Consider the following 21,782-nt stretch of genomic DNA (forward strand, 5'->3'; position numbering starts at 1 on the left):
TGGCTCAGCCTGTTGATGTGGCCCCCCCACTCCCTGCTGTCCCCTCTTGGTCTGCTTCCACGGGAATCCCCAACCAGGGGACACTCACCGGTCTGAGGAACCAACCCCAGGTAGTGAGTCATCTCCCCAGAGACTCTTGCTGGGAGCAGAAACTCCACGGCCAGTGGAGGGGTAACTGAGGCCCAGGCGGGGGCCCCCCGCACTTTATAGGAGACCACCGTCCCCCTCAATGGGCAGTGAGGCAGGAGCCGCTCCAGATCCCGCCCACGATCATGTGGCTTTCAATGAAAACCGCCACAAAGTTTAGTCAAGCAATTTTTTCCTTTATTTTTGTTAAATAAGATTCCAGAAAGTATAGTGCAAACACTCAGTAGAAAAGTCGCAATTAAGAAATGTACATTCACGTTAACTTTTCAGTCTGTTCACCTCTTTGTTAATAAAAATAGGACCAATCACTCAGTTCTCTGTCTCGGTTGAACCATCTTGGAAAAGACCGGAAGGTACAGTGAGGGGCTGACATAAAAATAGACCCGTATTGATTATACAAATCTATCGAGAGAAGCTATCCGGTGACCGTGAGCCGGCGTCACTCCGACCCCGTCACCTGGTTTTGTGTCTGAAGAACTGTTCTCGAGTGAGCTCGTGGGCGGAGAGCCCGTCCCCGTGCCCATCCACTCTGCCTTCCGCATTGGGACACGGCCACAGCCGGCGGGACGCGGAGGGTGCGGGGCTCACACCACCTTTCTTGGCAAGTGAGGAAACCCCCCAGGGTGGGCTTTGGGTTGACCATTAGCGAGAACGGAAGCTACTCTAAGGTGGTGGCGGTCACGTGTTACCTTCCTTGTGCAAGGGGGTGTGCAATCGTGCGGCCAGGGCGGGGCGGGGAGGAGGGGCGTCCGGGCTGGGACACGCTGCATCATTGGTGCAGGCGCTGCTGCCCGGACTTGGGCCCCAGGGTGCGCTGTGTCGCGGGGACGCTCTGCGGCCAGCCGGCAGATGGCCCGAGACGGGCCCGTCCCTCTGCGCGTGATGCGTGTTTTCAAGTTAAAAGTGGGTTCACACACGTGGGGGTTTCACGGCATGCAATTCTGAGTGCACGTGGCTTGCGAGCCCATAATTTGTACAGGGTGAAGGCAAGACCACACGGCCCCGCAGGACGGATGCTCCAGGGGCGTGGCGCCCCAGGGTGTGCAAGGGACGCAGTGGACTTCCTCTGGCTCCCCACGGCGGGGGTGCGGCGGTCCCCTGAGACGTGTGCTTCTGTCCAGGGCCCGGGGTTGGGTGGGGCCGCTGGTGGGAGGTGAGAATCGAGTTCTGGCTGCTGGTGGGCCCATGGTCCGGGCCGTGGGGGGCGAGAGTGCACAGACGGGGCACTCAGAGGGGCCGTTCCCACAGACCGTCCTGCACGTTGCACACGACTAGTGAGCCCGAGCGGTCGACCAGGTCTGGGGGGGCTGGCCTAGGACAGCTTCTCTGTTTACACATCAGTCCCCGGCAGGTGATGCACACTGTTTGCCTCCGAGCTGCCTAGGACGGAAGGGGTCGGGCTGGGGAAGCTGGGGACCCGTCACCTCCGCGACCCCTGTCTTGCCTTCCACGCCCACCCGGGAAGCCTGCCCTTGGCCGTCCTCCGACCTGCAGGAGGGACCCCGCCCGCCCACAGCGGGCCAGGAGCGTGAGGCACTGGGTGGCTGTGCCATCAGGAGGGACATGGCAGACACGGCCTTCCAGGGCTCACACGCCTTCTGACCAGGACTTGGGGGCCACTTGGCTGCGTGTACGTGGGGAGGCGTGTGTGTGGTCTGGGGGTTTCTGGGGGCCCCTGTCTGCCTGTCTGACACCAGAGAGGCCTCGCAGGAAGACTTGGGCAGCTGTCCCCCCGCCGCTCCGCGGTTTGCTCAGGCTAGGACAGGTGGGCAGCACACAGATTTAGGACAGAAAGGGATGGAGACAGGGTTCCTCAGGCTTGGAGCAACCTGGTGGGGGCAGCGGTGGAAAGCACAAGATGCTGTGCGGGGAGAGCAGGGCGCCAGGTGAGGCCGACCCGCGCCCGGGGCACAGCCGCGGGCGGCTGGCCACACACCACTCAGAGCCGGCCCAGGTGCGGACCAGCCAGGAGCTCCATCCAAACCAGCAGCATCAGCCGAGGGTGGGGGGAGGGTGACAAAAACCAAGGGCTCGGGACAGACAGGCCCTGCCATTCTGCGCTGTGTGATGCCGCTCAAGTCAATAACCTCTCCGAGCCCCGGGGTGCCTCACGACACCGCGGGGCACGCAGCTCAGGGAAGGGGCCCTGAGGGCCGCCAAAGAGGCGCTGTTTCCTTCGTCTGTGGCCACGTGGAGACGTCCAGACGTGTTTTCACCCCGGCCCTTCCCGCGGTTATCCGAGCGGAACCTACAGAATCCAGTGACGCGTGGGGAGGAATGCACAGATTGCACAAAGGAATCGAGGTTGTGTCCGGAGTGACCTCACCCACAGGCCGTGGCCGCCCCTGTGGTCGGCGCGCTGACCACTGACAAAGTCACCCAAAAGGGCCCTGTGCGTGGACGTCTGTCTGCACGGCCGCGGGCAGCTGACGACCTGGCCTCCAGCCATGAAGCCAAGAGGCAGGCGCCCTGCTCCCCGCCAGCTCCTCGTCCAGGGTTCCTGCCCCCCACCTACAGGCCCCTCCGAAGCCTCCGTGCACAGGGAGCCCAGACGGGCTGAAGACAGAAACCACCACACCCAACAACAGAACATGGGCAGTTTGCTGCCTCGATGGCCCTGGGCTTCCTCACCGACACGGCAGACGGAAGGTTCTAAGAACATCAGGAAGAGACTCTGCTGTCTACGGCCGGACACAGAGACGCCGTGTGGGGGCCACGGCCGCTCTGCCCCTGCCCCTCCTCGCCTCCCAGGGCTGGGATTTCTAAGGGAAATCAAGGCAGGGCACGCAGGGACAGTCCCACCAAACGCCTGGGGGCAGGCTGGCTGCCCCCCAACTCAGTCTGTTCTCTGTGACCCCATCTTAGCCTCAGGAACACACCATCGGTTTGTATTTTGCTCATGCCAGACCGCGTATGCGCGCACACACACACACACACACATGCACACACGCACTTGCACACACATGCACATTTCACACCCATGCAAGAACACACGCGTACACACATTTCACACCCGTGCACGGGCGTGTGCACACACACTTACCCATATACATGCACACACGCGCACACACACACACGCACATACGCACTGATGTGAGCAAATCATGGCTCCAGCACAGCAGTTACGGTTTATCTGTGTGAACAGATCTGACGGGAAACAGATTACATCTGCAGGGAAATTAAGAAATTCGAATGTAGGAGTCGTTACCACAAAGCCCTTTAGGGAGCTGTGGTCCCCAGACGTAGCCCCTGCAATCACGTTTACTCCCACGAGGGGGACAAGCAGGTGACATGTGTTCCCGGCACTACAGGACCGGCCTGCAGGTGCGCACAGACAGCAGCCGGCTTCTGGAGCTGGGCGTCCCTGGGAGCGCCCCGAGGGCACGGGGTCTGGGGCTGGCACCCTGCCTCGTGCTGCTGGCCACACCAGGCTGTCCCTCCCACCACGGGCACTCTGCATTGCTACATCTGCTGCTGCGGGGCCCCCACGGTCTCTGGGCACAGGGCCTGCCTCTGGCTGCTTGCCACCTGCCACAGTATCGGGGACCCGGCCCCACTCCCCAGGGGCCCGCACTCCCGGGACCAGCTGCCAGTGCCGACCCCACACCTCCGGAGTCCAGCCTGGCCAAACGCACAGGTGGGAGTATATTCCTTAGGCTGAGCCAAACGGAGCCTTCCTGAATATCTGCCCCTTGACCCCATCCCCACCCCGCCCTCCAGGACGGGGGTCCTCAGGCCACCCCCAGCTGACCTGGGACCTGATTTCAACCCACTCCAGCCTATGACTTGTGAAGACAAACACTGCCACCAGATGCCACAAGAAGACAGGCCACACCCCACGTTTCCCATGTCCCGTCAGAGGGTGTTGGGGCTCAATCGTCCCATGTGAACTTTCAAAGCAAACGCAGCCGGGCAGACAGGAGGTCCAGGCACCAGGACGCGGCCATGCCCTCTGCTTCCAGCCGGCCACAGCTGCCCCTTAATTTCACCAAACCAAACATTTTAAAATCAACAGCTTCCAAGAAGGTGGACTTTTTGTTTTTGTTTTGTTTTGTTATGTTTTTTTAATCGAAGCCACTACAAAATCGGGGTCAAGTCAGTTTCCGGGGGTGACTTTCCATACAGCCGACAGGCCTGCACACTTCAGAATTCCATGTGTCAGCTGTGACCCAGCTGGTCAGGGGGCCACTCAGTGCCCGGCAGGTGGGGAGCACCTGCCGGGTAAGCCGTGCATGGGTGCGGTGGGCGGGGCCTGCCTCCCAGGGAGGGACCAAAAGGACCCAACTCAGGGAGTCACAGGTACACAGCGCACAAGGGCACGTGCACACACATGCCGGGATAGAGACGGGTCCACCAGACCGAGACAGAGAAGGGCAAGGCCAACCGGACCCTTCCTTTTTGAGTGGGACAAAGCAGGGGTTCGGTACGTCTAGCCTGCTGATGGGGCCCAGCATGGAGCTACGGGGGACCCGGGGTGTGTGCCTCTGAAGGCTGGCCAGGTCCTGTCTGAGCGCGAAGCCCGAGTGTCGACCAGGCTGAGTGGGGAGGATAGGCATCCCGGCTCTGAAACACGCAGAGACAGCATAAGGGGAGTCACTGATGTGCACAGACCCCAGCCTGCCCTCCCTGTGTCCCTCTGCTCCCTGTGCCCGGGGCACCGACAGCAAACCCATGGAGGAGCCTGAGCTGGGTCTGGAGGAGGGGCTGGGGGGGCCCTGGAGGTGTCGGCCCCCCATAGCATGGCTCGACTTGGGCACACATGTGCACATGGCTTGTGTCTGAGTTACCGGTCTGCTCTGCACCGGGCTTGGTTCCACATGTTAAAGTTGTTATTGCTTCTAGTGACAGAAGGTGTCTGGAAGCTCTGGTGGCTTTGGAGTCTGATAAAAGTGCAGGCTCGGGGGACCTGGTCTGTGGGGGGTGCTGCCCTGCAGGACACAGACCCTGTGGAGTGGACCACTCGGCCCCATGGTCCGTGGAAGCATCTGGAAGTTTGGGGTTGCTCTCTAGTCTACTGAGGTTGGGTGTAAGCAGCACACAGAAGGGGCGCCAAGGGACACCCCAAAGTGCCCCCCAAGCAGGGCGTGGCTTCCCCAAGCAGAGACGCGGGGCCTTGGGGACATCGCACGTCTGGGTAAAGGGTGTCATTCGCACGGTGACGGGCTGTTCTCATTTTTGGTGGGAGCGAAGGGGTGTCGTGTGAAACACTGTGCTGTTTACAGAGCATCTCAAATAATTCAGAGAGGACCCCACGCGAAAGGCTAACGTTTGTCCATGAACGCTGTACAAGAGTAAAAACAAGTAAGGCAATATCCTACAGTCCCATCCAAAGTACGGAGGAAGATGGCACGCAGCGACCGCTGAGGCGGCACACGGATCCTGCACCCCAGGGAGCCGTGGGGCTGAGCCGCTGGTGACCGACGGTCGCTCGCTCGTGGAGGCGGGAGCCTCGCTGCCGGAGTTGGTCACAGAGGTCGGCTGCTCCTGGTTCCGTGGACCCCGGGTTGGGCCCAGCGAGGCCAGAGGGCCACTGAGAGTCCCATGGGCGTCCACCCGCCTCTGGAATCTGCCGTGCGTGTCTGGGGAGCCACCAACCCATCTCCGCCAGCTGAGGGCTGGGGCCCCGAATCTTTAACAACTTCATGCTTGGGCCATCCTGACCGCCCGGCCCCCACGTCCACTTCGAGGGGACACGCGGTCCCACTGGGGCCACCCGGGGAACTCAGGACCCTGCCTCAGCTGAAGGCCCGTACCCTCAATTCCTGTAAAGTCCGCTCTGTCTTGTGACAGAGCACGTTCACGAGGTCAGGCCACAGTGCCATCCACCGCTCCCCAGCCCCCAACCTGCCCTGGGTGGAAGGCGGGCCAGGTCCCCAACCCTGCAGCTGGGTGCAGACAGGCACACGGGCCACATGCTCACAAGACTCTTGAGGTGACTCAGGTTCCCCTGAAGGAATCATGCCATGTCTCTAAATGTGGGCAGTGCAGGGGGGGGGGGGGGGGGGGGGGCGGTGTGCAGGCCGGGCCACTGAGACCTTGTCAATGTAGCGATGGCTGTTGCTGGCCAGCAAACAGCTTGTTCTCAGGAGGGAGGCTGTCCACCCACCCACTTCTGTCCTGAACCTGCGCGGACTGCCCCGCAGAGCCCCCGCCCCGCAACACGGCTGGGCAGGGTCGCCCCCCACGGAGCATGCCACGCCTCGCAGGCCTCCAGCGGGAGCAGCCTGGGGACATCCCCGGGAGCAGGACCCCCAGGCCCCTTCACTGGCTTCAGTCCCTCAGAGCCCCCCGCACTGCATGCTGGAGCTGCAGGTCAGGACTGGTCCCCAGATGGACTTGTCTGCCCAGACCCCCCTCCGGTGCCAAAACGGCCTTCCTCCTGCGGTCAGAGCTGAGGCCCCCGAATGTCTCGTCCAGTTATTTCTGGTCCGTCCTTTCCCCCGGCTGCTGCCCTGTGCCCCCAGCAGCACATCCCGGCGTCCTCGGTCTGCCCCTGCGCACATAGGTGACTCCCAGACCTCCGCACAGTTCCCTGCAGGGGGCCAGACACCCGCACGTGCAGCCCGAAACTCACTCCGAGACTCCCCGTCTGGCCGCTGGTTCTTCCGCCCTAGAAGCTCTCTCTGGGTCGTGAGGTTCACTTGTTTCAAAATCCATGCAGGCTCATGTTGTAAGTACTGGAGACCAAGATGACCAGCACAGTGACCAGAACAGCCGGGGTCTGTAGGAACCGGTGCCGTCAGGGGTCAAGGGACAGCACAGCGCAGAACAGGGAGGACGCTGGTCTTGATACGGAGACGTGGCTCGGGGGCCCGTGAGTTCCAGAAGACCCGCCTCTGGCTCTCAGCAAAGACTGTTCTGGAAGGAGGTGTCCCCACCGCCTGCGCAGCCAGACAGGGGGCTTGTCTGTTCTCCCCAAAACCGCCCATCAAGGGCCCAGCCATCTGGGCCATGTTCTTGCCCTCACAGCCCTGCCGAGCAAGGCCTGGCTTCCGTCCATGCAGGCCCCACCACACAGGGTTCATGGTGCATCTGCCTAGGGGCACACTCGCGCTCACGCCCGCCGGCCACAGCTCCGCAGCTCTGGCTGAATGGAAGCCTGCAGCCCCGCAGGATGTCCTGAAGGGCCCAGAGCCTGACACTGACCCGGCCGCTCCCAGGCAGCTGCTCCTTCTCTGCCACCGAGGAGAGGACCGCGCGAGCACAGTCCTGTGAAAGCCTCAAGTCCACGCGGGCAGGGCTGCCCCTGGCCCGTCACTGCCCGGCTGCTTCGGGTCATGCCTGGACAGCTCCCCTTCCGCAGCCCAGCCGCTGGCACCCGGCCTGGCTGTCGGCCGGGCTGGTCCCTGCTGGAGCCCCCGAGGCCCAGACGCCCCGCACATTTGTGCCCTGAGCCCCCGGCAGCCAGCGTGGGCTCCGCTAAGCCTCCTTCCCAGCTGCTCCGGGGGGCAGGTGCTGGCCGTAGGGGCAGGGGGGGAGCCCTGAGCCCTGCAGAGCCCCCATCCCGGCTCTGACCGGGAGGCCGGCCATGGAGGACACCGGGGGTGGGCCTGTGCCCAGTCTGCCCTGGAGGCCGGCTCGCCCGTAGCCACACACTTTCCGCTCCCTGGCTTGGGAGCCGTTTCCGTCCGTCCTGCCTTCCAGGAAGTACGTCAGCATCTCACCCTTGCCCTTGACGCTGACCTTCCCGCGGCACACGAAGCGGTAGGTCCCCCGGCGCAGCAGCCGGTGAACCTCCTCGGTCACCTGCAGCGGAGGAAAGCAAGCGGGCACCCCTCTGGGTCGGCGGGCGAGGATCCTGGGGGCAGGGCCGCCCGGAGACTCCCTCCTCCACCCGCCATAGCCTGTCTCCAGCATCATAGAGAGCCGGGGACCCGAGGGGCCCCGGGGATCCCCAAAGGGACAGCCCGGGGTCTCGGCCGCCTGCACACCAGCCAGCCACGGGCATGCAGGAGAAAGCAGTGCTCTCCAGGGGGAGGCCCGGGCACCAGCCGGATGCCTGGGCAGGACCAGCTCCAGCGGCTGACAGTGAGGGGCGGGACACACAAACCTGCATCGCTAACATCTGGGGCCCTCGCTCGCTTCTTTGAGGAAAGAACCAAATGTCCAATTGGGACCCAGCAGAAGAAGGATCCCATAAGAAGCGTTTACTGGCGGGAGTGCTCAACACGGGAGGGGGCCCGAGTGAGGGGCCACTGGCAGAAGAAGTGTCTCCGGGAACAGAGGTGGTCAGGGCATGTCAGAGCCCTGGGACCCTGAGAAGCGGGCACCTGGGTCAGAATGTGGCCACGCAGGACTCGCAGAGACCCACATGCAGCATGGGGGCGGGGCCACGGAAGGGCAGTCCCTGTGGTATGACAGTGGGGCGGGGGAGGCAGGCACTTCGTGGAGAACGGCCACAGTCTATGGCGGGGGCTTGCCGGAATCTGATTTTGGAAACTTAGTGGACCTGGGACAGTGGCCTGGCTTCACCAAGGTCCCCCCACACGTGTGACCTGTCCTGGGGAGGCCACAGGGTCCTGGATGGCAGGTGGGGTCACTCAGTGCCTTCGAGCTGTTCACGAACCACACACGGTGATGCGGGAAAGTGTGCAACAATAAAAGAAATTCGAAGGAAGGACTGCAGACGTGCAGACACACCTCAGGGGATCCTGCCCTGTGCTGGGCACAGCTCTCCTGACAGTTTAAACCCAGGAACCCAAGGGCCTGCCAGGCACCTGAGAGGAACGTAGCACCTGCTGGATGCTGGCGGCAGGGGCGGGGGGGGGGGGGCGGTGGGAGGAACAACTGAACACACAGATGCCGGGGAGCTGGCAGCCTCTACACAGCTCTCGAGGACCTTGCGAGGCATCAGGGCAGAGGGGGAGGCCAGTGCTGGACCCGGGGCTGCTGACAGAGCGCCCTGCATTCACTGTCCCGGTCCCATGGGCCCCCAGAGGCCAGCAGCAGCCACACAGAGGGACAGGCCTCCTCCCCCCAAGGCCCCAGGGCCTGTGGTGTGAGCCCCCGCAAACCTGACCAAGGTCCCAAGAGCCACCCACAGCCCTGCACACCTGGGAAGAGCTGTCACTGCCCCCAAGCCTTGGGGTGGCCGGTCCAGGGGGTCAGGGCCAGGCATCTCACGGCACCCGCCCTTCAAAACCCCAGGAAGCCCTTCCCTCTAAGGCAGCCGGGCAGGTGGGCAGGGTCCTGGATGCCAGAGGGGCTCACTGTCCTTGACTGGGACCCCAGCCCTCACCATGCCCCCAACTCTGCACACAGCCATGCGGGAGCCAACCCCCGCGGCCACAGAGCAAACCAGACAGCAACGACCTCACGCCCCACAGGCTGTGGACACACTGTGCTGGGCGGCATCCCGTCCCTGCCAGGCCCTGGGGCTCAGGGCCACCCACTCCCACCAGGCCGGCCCCCGCCTCCTGCGCCTGGTCTCCCAGCCTTGGCACTCGTGGTGAACTGACCTGGATTCTGCCCTGGACGCCGGTGCTGTCCATCCGACTGGCCACGTTGACTGTGTTCCCCCAGATGTCGTACTGTGGCCTCCGAGCCCCGATCACCCCGGCCACCACAGGGCCCACGTTGATGCCTGGAAAACAGCGTCAGCACCGTCAGTACCGGGAAGGCTTCCAAGGGCAGGAGCTGCCCCTCTTGGGGTCGTGGGGTCCCGGGGATCCTGGCACAGTGTCCAGTCCGAAGGGGCCGTTTGGAAGCCTGGGCGTACGGCCCCGTCCTCATCCTGAATCCCGTTCCCTGGAACAGAGACCCCACACTGCTCAGACGCCTGGCCTTTCGGGATGGCAGTGCACTCCCCCACACTGCTGTCCCCTTCCATTTCCCTGGCTGTGACCCCGCAGGTCTTGTAGGGTCTGGGACCCGGAACCATTCACGCTATTTCAGGGTGCTCTGAAGTGGGGAACAGAGGCCCCCTTCTCTTCACGTGGCTCAAGGTCCGAGTGCCCATCACCCCTGCAGCCATCCCAGAACTGGGGCCTCCTGGCCCTGCAGAGGCCACGTCACGTCGCCCCACACCGCACCCCGCACACTTTTCTGGGTCAGCCACAGGCACTGCGTCCCAGCCCAGCAGTGGGGTGCCGGTGTGGTGTGCAGGACGTGGGGCCCAGACAGGGGCCCAAGGGCCACTTCCCCCACAGCTGGTGGGCCGGGCTCCCTGCTAGGTCCTCATGGGGGAGCGGGAACAGAATTTCTGTTTCCTGCCACGTCACTACACGCGGTGGAGTCCCGGCCAGAGGAGAGAGCAGGACGCAGGGACTCGGGCCGGGCAGGCGCCAGGTTCCGCAGACCCCTGCCGTCACCCTCACGCTCAGCCTAGCTCTTAGGATTTTTACTGGACACTGGACGTCTGAATTCTAGAACCACCACAAGCAACCATTTTTGGAGCATTCCCCCACCCCCACCCTGCCGCCCCCGCCCACCACGAGTGGACTTAAGTGTTTCGTGAGCTCAACAGCAACCCTTTGGGTCTCAGGTCCAGGTCCCAGGACCCTTTCAGAGGCAGCTGTCCCTGTGCCCCCAGGCTGCCCCTGGGAGGTCTGCCCTCCCTCCTGGACAGGAGGGGCCAGGCCACCAAGCCCTGGGTGGGGCAGGAGCAGCGTGCTGGCGTCCGAGGCCACATACCCACACGGAGCACAAAGTCGTTGTAAGACTGGTAGTTGATTTCATCCAGGACGTCGAACATCTCGATGGCGAAGTCAGCCAGTGTGCTCAGGTGGGAGGAGATGCCCTTCTTGGCCTGCACAGAGCAGACGGGGGGCGGTTACCACACTTGGGGGGTGCGACCACATGTGGGGGCTGGGACACTCCACGGGCACCCCGCCAGGGGCAGAACCTGAACCCACGGGCACAGCAGCGCCCCACCCACTGCAGGCTGGGTGGTGGCCTGGTGTCAGCCCCACGGGGTTGTGGGTGCGCTGCTGGCACAGAGCCTGCTTAGGATTCTTTCTCTCCTCCTCTCTGGACCCCTCCCCAACTCAAGCGCATGCTCTCTCTCTCTCAAAATAAACTTAAAAATATATTCATTTGAGACAGCCCCTCTTGTGTAAAACAAAGACAACCGTCAGGTTTTTCTGTTCTTGTGACAGTTCAAGGTTTCTCATTTTTCTCTGTTTACGGGTATTTTACTAGTCCTCAAATAAAGGGAACAGACGCTTTAAAAAACTTAACTGACTGAACTCTTGTCCGAACGGGTTAAGGTCTATTGGTAAATAGAGCAGATGGCCTAGAGAGTCCCGTAGGCTGTGCCCCTGCCCCCACCCCACAGTTTGCCTACTGTTCACATCCTGCGTCAGGACCTTTGTCGCCACTGATATGCCCACGGTGATTCACTATCGTCAACTAAAGTCCACAGTTTATATTATGTGTGTACGTTCTATGCGTTTTCCCAAATGCAGAGTTTCGTGCACCCACAAGAGTAGTTTTACTGTCCCGCCAGCTCCCATGCCCGCCTGTTCATCCCTCTCCCCCAACCCCGCTGGCAACCCCTAATCCTTCCAGGTCCCCATGGTTGTGCCTCTTCCAGAATCTCCCGTAAGTGGAATCACACAGTACGTAGCCTTTCCAGATCTGCTTCTTGCCCTAGTAAGATGCATTCAAGGTTCCTTCATGTCCTTCTGTGGCGTGAGAGCTCATTTCTTTCTAGAGCTGACGGACCGTAGTCTGTTATCCATTCACCTACCGAAGGGCGTCCTGGCTGCTCCCTGGTTTAGGCAATTATGAGCAGAGCTGCTGTAAACATCGGTGTCAGATGTTTCGTGGCCCTAAGTCATCTGTCCCTTTGGGTAAATGCCAAGCAGTATTGCTGGAATGTACAGTAAGAGTGTATTTAGTTCTGTAAGAAACCGCCAGACTGTCTGTCCCCCACAGCGGCTGCCCCACTCTGCGCTCCCACCAGCGGTGAGCGTCCCTGCCACTCGGCGTCCTTGCCAGCGCTGGGCGTCGTCAAGGTTCTGGCCCCTCTAATCAGTGTGCGGTGGTGTCCCATTGTCTTAATTTGTATTTCCTTGCAGACGCCTGATACAGAATATCTCTTCCAATGCCTACTCATCATGTGCAAGCAACATGTCTGGATTTTGTGCCCACTTTTTAACTGGGTTGTTTTATTCTTGAGTTAGGGTTTGATGCAAGCCCTTTATCAGAGAGGTGGTTTGAAAAGATTTTCCCTCAGTCTGTAGATTGGCATTTCATGATAGTATTTCCCGCACATATTTAAAATTTTCAGTTAGGTCCAACGTAATGATGATTTTTTCCATGGGTCATCTAAACACTGATCACAGAGGTGCCTGGGTGGCTCAGTCGGTGAAGCACCCGACTCTTGATTTCGGCTCAGGTCACGATCTCACAGTTCATGGGATCAAGCCCCCACATCAGGCTCTGCGCTGACAGTGTGGTGCCTGCTTGGGATTTCTTTCTCCCTCTCTCTCTGCCCCTCCTCTGCTCACGCTCACTCTCTCTCTCTCAAAATAAATAAACATTAAAAAATAGCTTGGGGACACCTGGGTGGCTCAGTCAGTTAAGGGTCCGACTTCGGCTCAGGTCATGATCTCACAGTTTGTGAGTTCAAATCCCACATCAGGCTCTGTGCTGACAGCTCGGAGCCTGCAACCTGCTTTGGATTCTCTGTCTCCTTCTCTCTCTGCTCCTCCCCTACTTGTGTTCTGTCTCTCTCTGTCTCTCAGAAATAAATGTAAAAAAAAATAGCTTTAAAAAATAAAATAAATAAACACTTAACACCAACCCAAGGTCACCTTGATTTTCTCATGTGATTTCTAGATGTTTAACACTTCTGCCCTTCACATTGAGGTCTATGATCCATTCTGATGTAATTTAACCCATTTTGTGTTAACATCTCTCTAAATACAGGTGTGTACTTGTCCTGGCACTGTTTGCTAAAGATTCCCTTTGCTCCATTCACTCTTCTGTCAAAGAACTGTTGACTCTGTCAATGGGGGTCTGTGTCTGGGCTCTCTATTCCATTTCGTTGATCTAGTTGTCCGTTCTCCCCAACACCACACGGTCTTGCTCATGGCAGCTTTCTTTCTAGCAACCCTGAAGTCCGTAGTTCAGTTCTCCAACTCTGTTCCACCTCTGCTGTCCTGTGTTAACGGCTCTGCGTGTTTTGCCTCATGTAAACTTAGGGCCAACTGGTCAATATCACACAGTGACACGCTGGACTTTTGAGCGGGATTGCAGGAAATCTATAAGGTCAGCAATAACCGGCCTCTTGACCTTGAGTCTTCCTATGCAGGAACGTTCCTTCTACACCTGTTTGATCTCGATTTCTTGCATCAAAGTTATACACTTGCCCTCATAGAGATCTTGTTGTAATTATTTTTTAAATGTGTACCTAGTATTTAACTTGGGGGGGTATGCAAATATAAGTGGCACTCTTTAATTTCAAATTCCACTTGGGCATTGCTGGTATGTAGGGAAGTGACTTTATTAATCTTGTTTCTTGTGGTTGCTTATTATAGACATTTGGGAGATTCTTTTTTAATGTTCCACATAGATAATCATGTCATCTGTGAAGAAACAGTTTCTCCTCCCCAGTCTGTATACTTTAACTTCCTTTTTTTGTCTTATTGCACTAGCTAAGTCTTCCAGTATGAACGTTGACTAGGAGTGGTGACAGAGCATTCTTGCCACGCTCCTGACATGAGCATGAGGCTTTGTTTGTCATCATTAAGTATGATACTAAACTACACCTTTTTGTAGATGTTCTCTACCCAGTTCACGAGGTTTCTATTTGTAGAGTTTCCTTACATTTGTTGTTTTTTAAATCAGGAGTGAGTTTGGATGTTGTCAAAATGGCTGTTCTGCCTCAATTAATTGACATGATCATGTGATTTCTCTTCTTTATCCTGTGGATACAGTGAATTTCATTAACTCATTTTGAAATGTTGAACCAGCCTTGGTATTCTGAATAAATCCAACTTGTTTGTGGTGTATTATTCTCTTCATACAATGTTGGAGTCAACGAACATTTGTCAAAGACTTCCACATCCATACTCACGAGAAATACTGGCCTGTGATTTTCCTTCCTTGTAATCGATCTGGTTTTCGCATTATTGTAATACTGGATCCATAGAATGAGTTAGAAAGAAATGAATTAGGAACTTCTATTTTCTGGAAGAGAGTTTATAGAATTTGTGTAATCTCTTCCTTAAATGTTCAATGAACCCATCTGGACCCAGTGCTGTTTTGGAAGGTTACCAATTATTGGTTCAATTGTTTTAATAGATATGGTCTGCTAATATTTTTTTATTTCCCCTTGTTCAAGTTTTGGTAGATTGTGCCTTTCAGAGAATTGGTCCACTTGGTCCAGATTATCACATTTGTGGGCAGAGAGTTGTTCATAACATACCTTTTCATCCTTTTACTTTCCATTGATTCAGTACAAGTGAATATTTCTAATATTAGTAACTTGTGTTTTCTTTTTTTCTCAGTTAGCATGGCTAGAGGTTATAAACTTTTTTCATTTTTCAAACAGCCAGCTTTTAGTTCCATTGATTTTCTTTGGTGCTTACCTGTTTTCAAGTTCATTGATTGTGCTCTGATGTTTCCCCCAATGCTCACCACAGATTTATACTGTTCTCCTTTCTGTAGTTTGCCAAGGTGGAAGCTTACACAGTTGATTCGGGATCATTCTTCTTTTCTAATATATGACTTCAGGGACGTAAGTTTCCTTCGGAGGGCCTGCTGTATCTCGCAGGTTTTGTTCAATTGTATTTCCAGTTTTAGTTAGTTCAACACGTTTTTAAGACTTCTCTTGAGAGTTCTTCTTTGACTCATGTCATTTCGACAAGTGTTGCTTAATAGGCAAATAGTTTGGAATTTTCCAACTATGTCCCTATCGATAGATTTCTAGTTTAATTCCATTTGGGTGTAAGAACACACTTTACATGATTTCAATTGTTTTAGACTCATGAAGGTGCGTTTTATGTGCTCTATCTTGGTCAGTGTTCCGCTTGAGCATGGGAAGAATGTGTATTCTGCTGTTGTTGGATGGAGTTGTCTGTGGGTGCCAATTACATCCAGGTGCTTGATGATGCTGTTCAGTTCAACCATCTTTGCAGATGCCCCCTTGGACCTGCCAGTGACCAAGAAGGGTGCTGCAGTCTCCAACTGTAACAGTGGGTTCGATTCTTCCCCGTGATTCTATCTGTTTTTGCCTTACATATTTTGACACACTGTTGTTAGATATATACATGTTAAAGATTGTTATGGTTTCCTAGAGAATTGACTCCTTTATCATTTTACAGTCTCCCTCTTTATTTCTGTCTCATAATTTTCCTTGATCTGAAGTTTGCTTTGTCTGAAATTAGATCACTACTTGAATTTTGTCTTATTAGTGCTAAAAGGGTATATCTTTCTACATCCTTTATTTTTAAGTTATCTGTGTCTTTAAAGTGTGTTTCTTGGGGCACCGGAGTGGCTCAGATGGTTGAGCGCCCGACTTTGGCTCAGGTCATGATCTCAAGGTTTGTGAGTTCAAGACCTTCACGGGGCTCTCTGCTGTCAGTGCGGCCACTTCGGATCCTCTGTCCCCTTCTCTCTCTGTCCCTCCCCCACTCGTGCTCTCTAAAATAAATAAACATTTAAAAACAAATAAATAAAGCATATATCTGGGTCTTATGCTCTTGGCCACTCTGTCAGTCTCCTTTAACTGGCATATTTCCACTCACATTTAAAATGATTACTGACATAATAATCAATGGATTATTATGAATTAGTATCTCCCATATTTATAACTGTTTTGCATTCATTGCATTTTTTTTGACAACTTCCTCTCTTTTCCTGCCTATTTTTTTAGAGGCAACCTGAAGACATTATTCACAGCTCTGCACTGGGAAAGGGGAACACTCCACAGTGCCCGGCTGGCAGGACTGGGGTGCAGCTGGTGGGGAGGGAGCAGGGCTGGTGGGGAGGGAAAAGGGCTGGTGGGGAGGGGGCCAGTGGGGCGGAGCAGGTCTGGAGGAACCCCTGTGACTGGCCTTGGTGCCGATGTTCTATGGGGGAGTGTGTCTGGAGACAGCTGGCCACTGGATGGACAGCCCACGGGCCGCTGCTCTGACCCACTTATCAGGCAGACTGGGGCTCAGTGCAGAGCCTGCCCAGAGTTCCGGAGCAGTCTGGGGCAGAACTGGGACCCAGTCCCCGAGCGGCACTCACCTTGGTCCCAGTGGTGGGCGCCAGCCCCACAGCGGCCATGTAGGTGCTCCCGATGGTCTTGATCTTCTCCAAGTCCTTGTAAAAGTCTTTGTCCATGAGCTTTGTTTAAAACACAAAACTGTTCAACGTTACATAACATCTCAGAGAAGCCACTTTGACAGCAAGCACAGGGCAGGGGGAGCAAGTGCTGAGAAGCAGTGTGTCTTGTCTGTCGCAGGCACCAGACAAGGTCTGGGGCGATCTGAGGGGCTCTGGCAAGGGCGTGGGAAAGAGGAGCCCAGGAGGGACCGCACAGAGCGCAGGCGTCCTGCAGTGGTGACCTCAAGGTCACCTGGAGGAGACGCCCCAGGGCAGGGAGCGGGGCAGGTGCAGACCCCAGGGTCGTCAGCCCGAACACCCCATTTACTAGGTAGGGGACTGGCGTCAGCACCTGCCACGGGAGCTCAGTGCCCACAGGTGGCGAAGGGCCCTCCTCCAGGGTCAGGGTCTGCCTGGACCCCCCGGGGGGACAGAATGTATGAGCCTCCTCCTGGTTCCGTGTGCAGGGAGCGCGCCACATGGCGGGCACAGTGCAGACGCAGCCCCACAGCGGCCAGCGGCCCTCACCTCGTCGAAGTCTGCGATGATCTCGTTCAGGAGACGCAGACACTCCACCCCCATGTTGTTGCCGTCCAGCTCGATGTAGAAGTCGTCGAAGTTGGGGATGGAAGCAAACATGACGCCCACCTGTGAGTAGGACTGGTAGTACAGGTCCTGGGGGCAAAGTTCAGATCAGCCATGGCGCCCAGCCATGGCGCCAGGGGTAGCACGCGGGACCAGGGGAGTGGGTGGTGGGGGACAGGAAAACAGCCCTGGAACCCTGGATGCTCTCTAGCCAAAGCCGGTCAAGCTGGCCCCGCCTTCAGCCTTCGGGGTCTAAGGCGCTGGCCAAGCCTATTATTGAGTTGACAGTTGTGAGCCCTGCTCTGCCGGGTGGTGGGTTCCTGAAGCCCACCCTCCCTCCAGGCAGGGTGGAGGCTGCTATGCTCCCTCCCAGGACCAATCCCAGGGGCTTCCCAGGGCCCAGCCCCACCTGTGGCCTGGGCGTGGGCAGAGGGGACCCACCCAGCCTTGGTGCTTTGCGATTTTAAGCAGAGACATGATGGGAGGGTCACTCCGGGTGGGACCCCGGCCGGAGCAGGTGGGGTGGGGGGGCAGGAAGCAGACTCACCATGTTGCGGGGGTTGGACATGAGGAAGTGCTGAGCCACGTGGGCCGGCAGGAGGTTGAAGAGAATCCTCTTGTTGTCCAACTTCACCCTCTCCATGTCATCTCTCTCCTCCTCTGCCTGGGGACAGACCCTGCGTCACCCACTGAGCACTGCCTTCCCCCACACCCCGCGTAGGCTCCCCCAGACCCCTCCCAGCCAGGCGCAGCTACTCTCCTCAGGACCATCAGTCCAGCCACACCCCCGCCCTTGACCTAGGAGGGGGACCCTCAGCCCCTCAACCCTGCGTGATGTCTGATGTCCTGTCCTACCTTCCGCCAGAACCCTGCCAGGTCAGTTCAACCGGACCCCTCAGCCCCAACATTTCCCCTTTGGGATTTTCTGTCCGATGATTCCCTGCCTCTTCCTTGGTGATAAGCCCCCGCCTGTCTGTTCTGTCCCTGTCCCAATGGCCCTGAATGATACCTGTCTTGCCACTGCGCACAAATGCCATGGATCCCTTTCCTAAAACGCCTGGGTCTCTCTAACCACCCAAAGTAAACCCCAAGGGCACCGATCGATGGTCTACACAGGCTCCTCTCCACCCCCACTGGGCAGAGAAGTTACATCAATGTCACTGGGGCCCAGAGGAACCACGAATTTCTGGGTTAAGTCCCCAGTGCTGATCAGCTGGAACTTTCAAAGGGGAAATGGGGAGATTCAAACTTTCAGTAGGACCTTCACCCCATTTCCAGAGTACACGCCCAGCCACCTTCTGGAGTCCAGACCATGAGACATGTGGGGGACCTGGGGTGCGGCACCTAGGTGGGGGACCTGGGGCGGGGGACAGATCCAGCACATGCAGACTCCCTGGAGCAGGGGTGAAGCCCAGCGGGGCCCCACTGGGGTCTGCTGCTGGGCGGGGGGCGGGGGGACCTCTTAGCGCCAGGGCCACGCACAGACTAATGAAGCCCATGGCAGCAACCCCGCCCAGCAGCCTGTGGCAGCCACACCGGCCTTCAGGGACCAGAGCCACCAGGTGGCCGCTGGCCACTCATCCTGGATCCAGCCCGACCTGGGAGAGGAGTGGCTCGGGGAACATTTCTAGGGTGCATCAGCCCCATGGACTCTGGGGATAGTGACAGTGGCACAGTGAGGCCCCGCTGGCAGCCTGCGGCCTGGCCTTCAAAGCTGGGGGTCCTGGGCACCACTCCCCAGTCCCCACTGCATGATCAGGTGACACGCTCCGGCTTCCTCATCGTAAAATGGATGTAAAATACTCAATTTTAGGGACCGCGCTCCTCGTCGACAGTTAGGGGAATGTGTGCTATCTACTCAACCTGGACTGTCCGTTCCAGGAAACTCAGTAAAACATTTACCAATTAAAGTGAGAAGTGGGGGCTCCCAGAGGCAGAGCTGTGGCAGCGGGACAGGGGGACGCCCGGAGCGCGGGGGACGCCTGGAGCGCAGGGGACAGCACGGCGGGCCGAGGGCCCCGGGCCTCCTCTGGGGGTGCGCTGGGGAAACAACCCGGGCCGTCTGTTATCCAGGAGCCTGGAGACGGGACAGGTTCCACTTCCCCCTCACAGTGGGCAGTCAGGCGGTAGGGGGCACAGCAGAGGGAGCCCAGAAGCAAGCTAGGAGAGGAGCCAGCCTCTGCAGGGGGGAGGCCACTGCCATCAGAGCAAGGGGAGCATCAGAAGCAAGCCAGGAACGTCCTCTAGGACACACGCAACTCATTACCCGTGACACGTGTGCACTGACAGCCACAAAAGAAAGCTTTTTGCAGGAGGAGATAAAAAGGAAGTAAACAGTAGTTTTACGATAGCAGTTTTACTCTGGCCCTAAAAATTTTGCTGTCCCTGAAACACTGTTTGTGTTAATGATACCTTTAGAAAAGCAATGTAACTACATACACTTTAACTTTGTAAAATAAAGAATCTTGGCTTATCACCTTGTGAGCAAAAGCTTTGGACTTACGTTCAGTTTATTTCAACAGACTTAACAATTCATGGAGATTTACAGCCCATCAGAGTAGCTCTCTTTAAAAAAAAATCATTGTCTGAGGGGCGCCTGGGTGGCTCAGTCGGTTAAGCATCCAACTTTAGCTCAGGTCATGATCTCACGGTTCGTGGGGTCAAGCCCCATGTCGGGCTTTGTGCTGACAGCTCAGAGCCTGGAACCTGCTTCGAATTCTGTGTCTCCCTCTCTCTCTGCCCCTGCCCCACTCGTGCTCTGTCTCTCTTACAAAAAATAAACATTAAAAAAATTTTTTTAATAAAAACTAAATCATTGTCTGTTTTTCAATCCATCCCCAGGTGCGAAGGTTTACATTAAATGCAATGGGGAAATTTCCATCTTCTTATAAACTAAGCGGAGGAAGTTGTGTTGTTATGTTTACAACAAATTAGATGAAAACCCACTGAAATCCTCTTCCGGCCAGGAAACTGTAAGTATTGGTAGGAAGGAGCGGGTGTGGGTGACACATGCCATTCCTGTCAACACACGGGAGACACATCCACACCCACCGTCAAGCTGTTCCCTCCATGCGAGCACTTGTTTCCAAAGGCATTTCCCTTCTCACACGTCAAAATCTGACCTTGGACCCTAAGGGACAGAACGCAGGAGCTGGCATCTCGGAAATTACTCCCCAGGGTGCAACTACCAACAGGCACGTGGCTCCGAGAAGGGCCGACAGGCTGGGAGCACCGTCTCTCCATAAACAGAAGAAACCAGAACAACATAACCTGGCAAGTCCCAGATCGGCTGACGCTGGTGACCGGTGGGCTGTGTGTGCCGTGACAGTTACCGTGACTCCCACAAAGTGCTGCAAAGACTTTTTGTCCAACCAACCAGCCCCGCAGACCCTCCCAGCGCCTGCAATCAAGGCTGTGCTCGCTCAAAATGAACAGCCAGTCACACTCTTCCTGGGAAGTGATGTCCCTGCCTCCTCCTGGAGGTGATATCTGGCTGGAGGCAGGTGCTCATGGCCAGCTCGTTCTTCAAACAGTGGGAAAGTGCTTGTTTTCATTTCCAGAACCCTGTGAACAGAGCTGCTGATGCTGCACAAGGGTCCTCAGGAGACAAGAACCAACAGGGCACGTGCAGACGTCAAAAGAGATTTGTGACCAGGATGTGGCTCACGGGATCATGGAGGCTGAGCAGGTCCCACCTCTGTTCTCCACCAGCTGGGTGCCCGGGAGAGCTGGCGGTGGGGGTTCCATCCAAGCCCCAAGGGCCGACAACCAGGGGAACCAAGGGCAGAAGGCTAATGTCCCAGCACAACAGTCTGGTAAAAGAGGCTGGAATCTTCCTCTTTTTGTTCTTTTTTTCCTTAATTTTTTTTAATGTTTATTTATTTTTGAGAGAGACAGAGCGTGAGCAGGGGAGGGGCAGAGAGGGAGACACAGACTCTGAAGCAGCTCCAGGCTCAGAGCTGTCAGCACAGAGCCTGACACGGGGCTCAAACAGAGCGCGCACAGAGTGTGAGTGAGGTGTGGGACAATTTCCGGAGGCCTGATGCATGCGGAGTCAGGGCCCCTGACAGAGAGAGAGTGACAGAAAAACATCAGAAAAATAATGGATGAAATTTTCCAAAATTTAATGGAAACTTATAAACCCACAGATCCAAGATGCTCCACAAACCTCAAGCCAAAAAGAATGAAAAACGATATCAGCATGCATCACAATCAAGCCACTTAAAACCAGGGATAAAGGGCAGATCTTAAAAGCCACCAGATATAAAGACATGTTACACACATAAAGATGGCAGGAAATTGCCAGAAACGACCCCAGACAAGAGCCAGGGAACACCTTTAAAAACTTTTTTTAATGTTTATTTTTGTGAGAGAGAGAGCACGCGCACGAGCCAGGGAGGGGCATAGAGAGAGAGACACACACACATGGAATCCAAAGCTGGGTTCGGGCTCTGAGCTGTCAGCACACAGCCCGACGCGGGGCTCGGACTCACGAACCACAAGATCATGACCTGAGCCGAAGTTGGACACTTAACCAACTGAGTAGAGAATGCCTTTAAAGTATGAAAGGGAAAAAGCATCATCAACCTACAGTCCTATCCCTGGCACACGTATCGTTCAATCACGAAGGCAAAAGAAAGACCTTGTCAGACACACAAGATTTGAAAGAATGAATTGTCATCAGACCTGCAAGAAATGTTAAAAGTGGTCCCTCAGGAAACTAGGCAGATACCAGATAGAAACTTGGACCTTCACAGAAGAATGAAAAGCACCAGAAATCATAACTATGT

At 56.6% G+C, this 21,782-nt stretch overlaps 1 protein-coding gene across 1 annotated transcript in view; it reads right to left on the minus strand.

Annotated features, from left to right (window-relative positions):
• Positions 1–6,129: 6,129 nt before the first annotated feature.
• Positions 6,130–21,782, minus strand: part of ADCY1 (adenylate cyclase 1) — a 106,733-nt gene continuing 91,080 nt past the window's right edge. Inside the window, exons 15-20 of the mRNA XM_053218751.1 lie at positions 17,540–17,652; positions 16,936–17,082; positions 16,330–16,428; positions 10,780–10,894; positions 9,606–9,730; positions 6,130–7,893 (exon numbers count right to left, since the gene is read on the minus strand). Coding sequence (XP_053074726.1) covers positions 7,567–7,893; positions 9,606–9,730; positions 10,780–10,894; positions 16,330–16,428; positions 16,936–17,082; positions 17,540–17,652 — 926 coding nt within the window. The 3' untranslated portion in view covers positions 6,130–7,566. The remainder of the gene's footprint in view (positions 7,894–9,605; positions 9,731–10,779; positions 10,895–16,329; positions 16,429–16,935; positions 17,083–17,539; positions 17,653–21,782) is intronic.

Source organism: Acinonyx jubatus, chromosome A2, assembly GCF_027475565.1.
Source record: "Acinonyx jubatus isolate Ajub_Pintada_27869175 chromosome A2, VMU_Ajub_asm_v1.0, whole genome shotgun sequence".
Lineage (NCBI taxonomy): Eukaryota > Metazoa > Chordata > Mammalia > Carnivora > Felidae > Acinonyx > Acinonyx jubatus.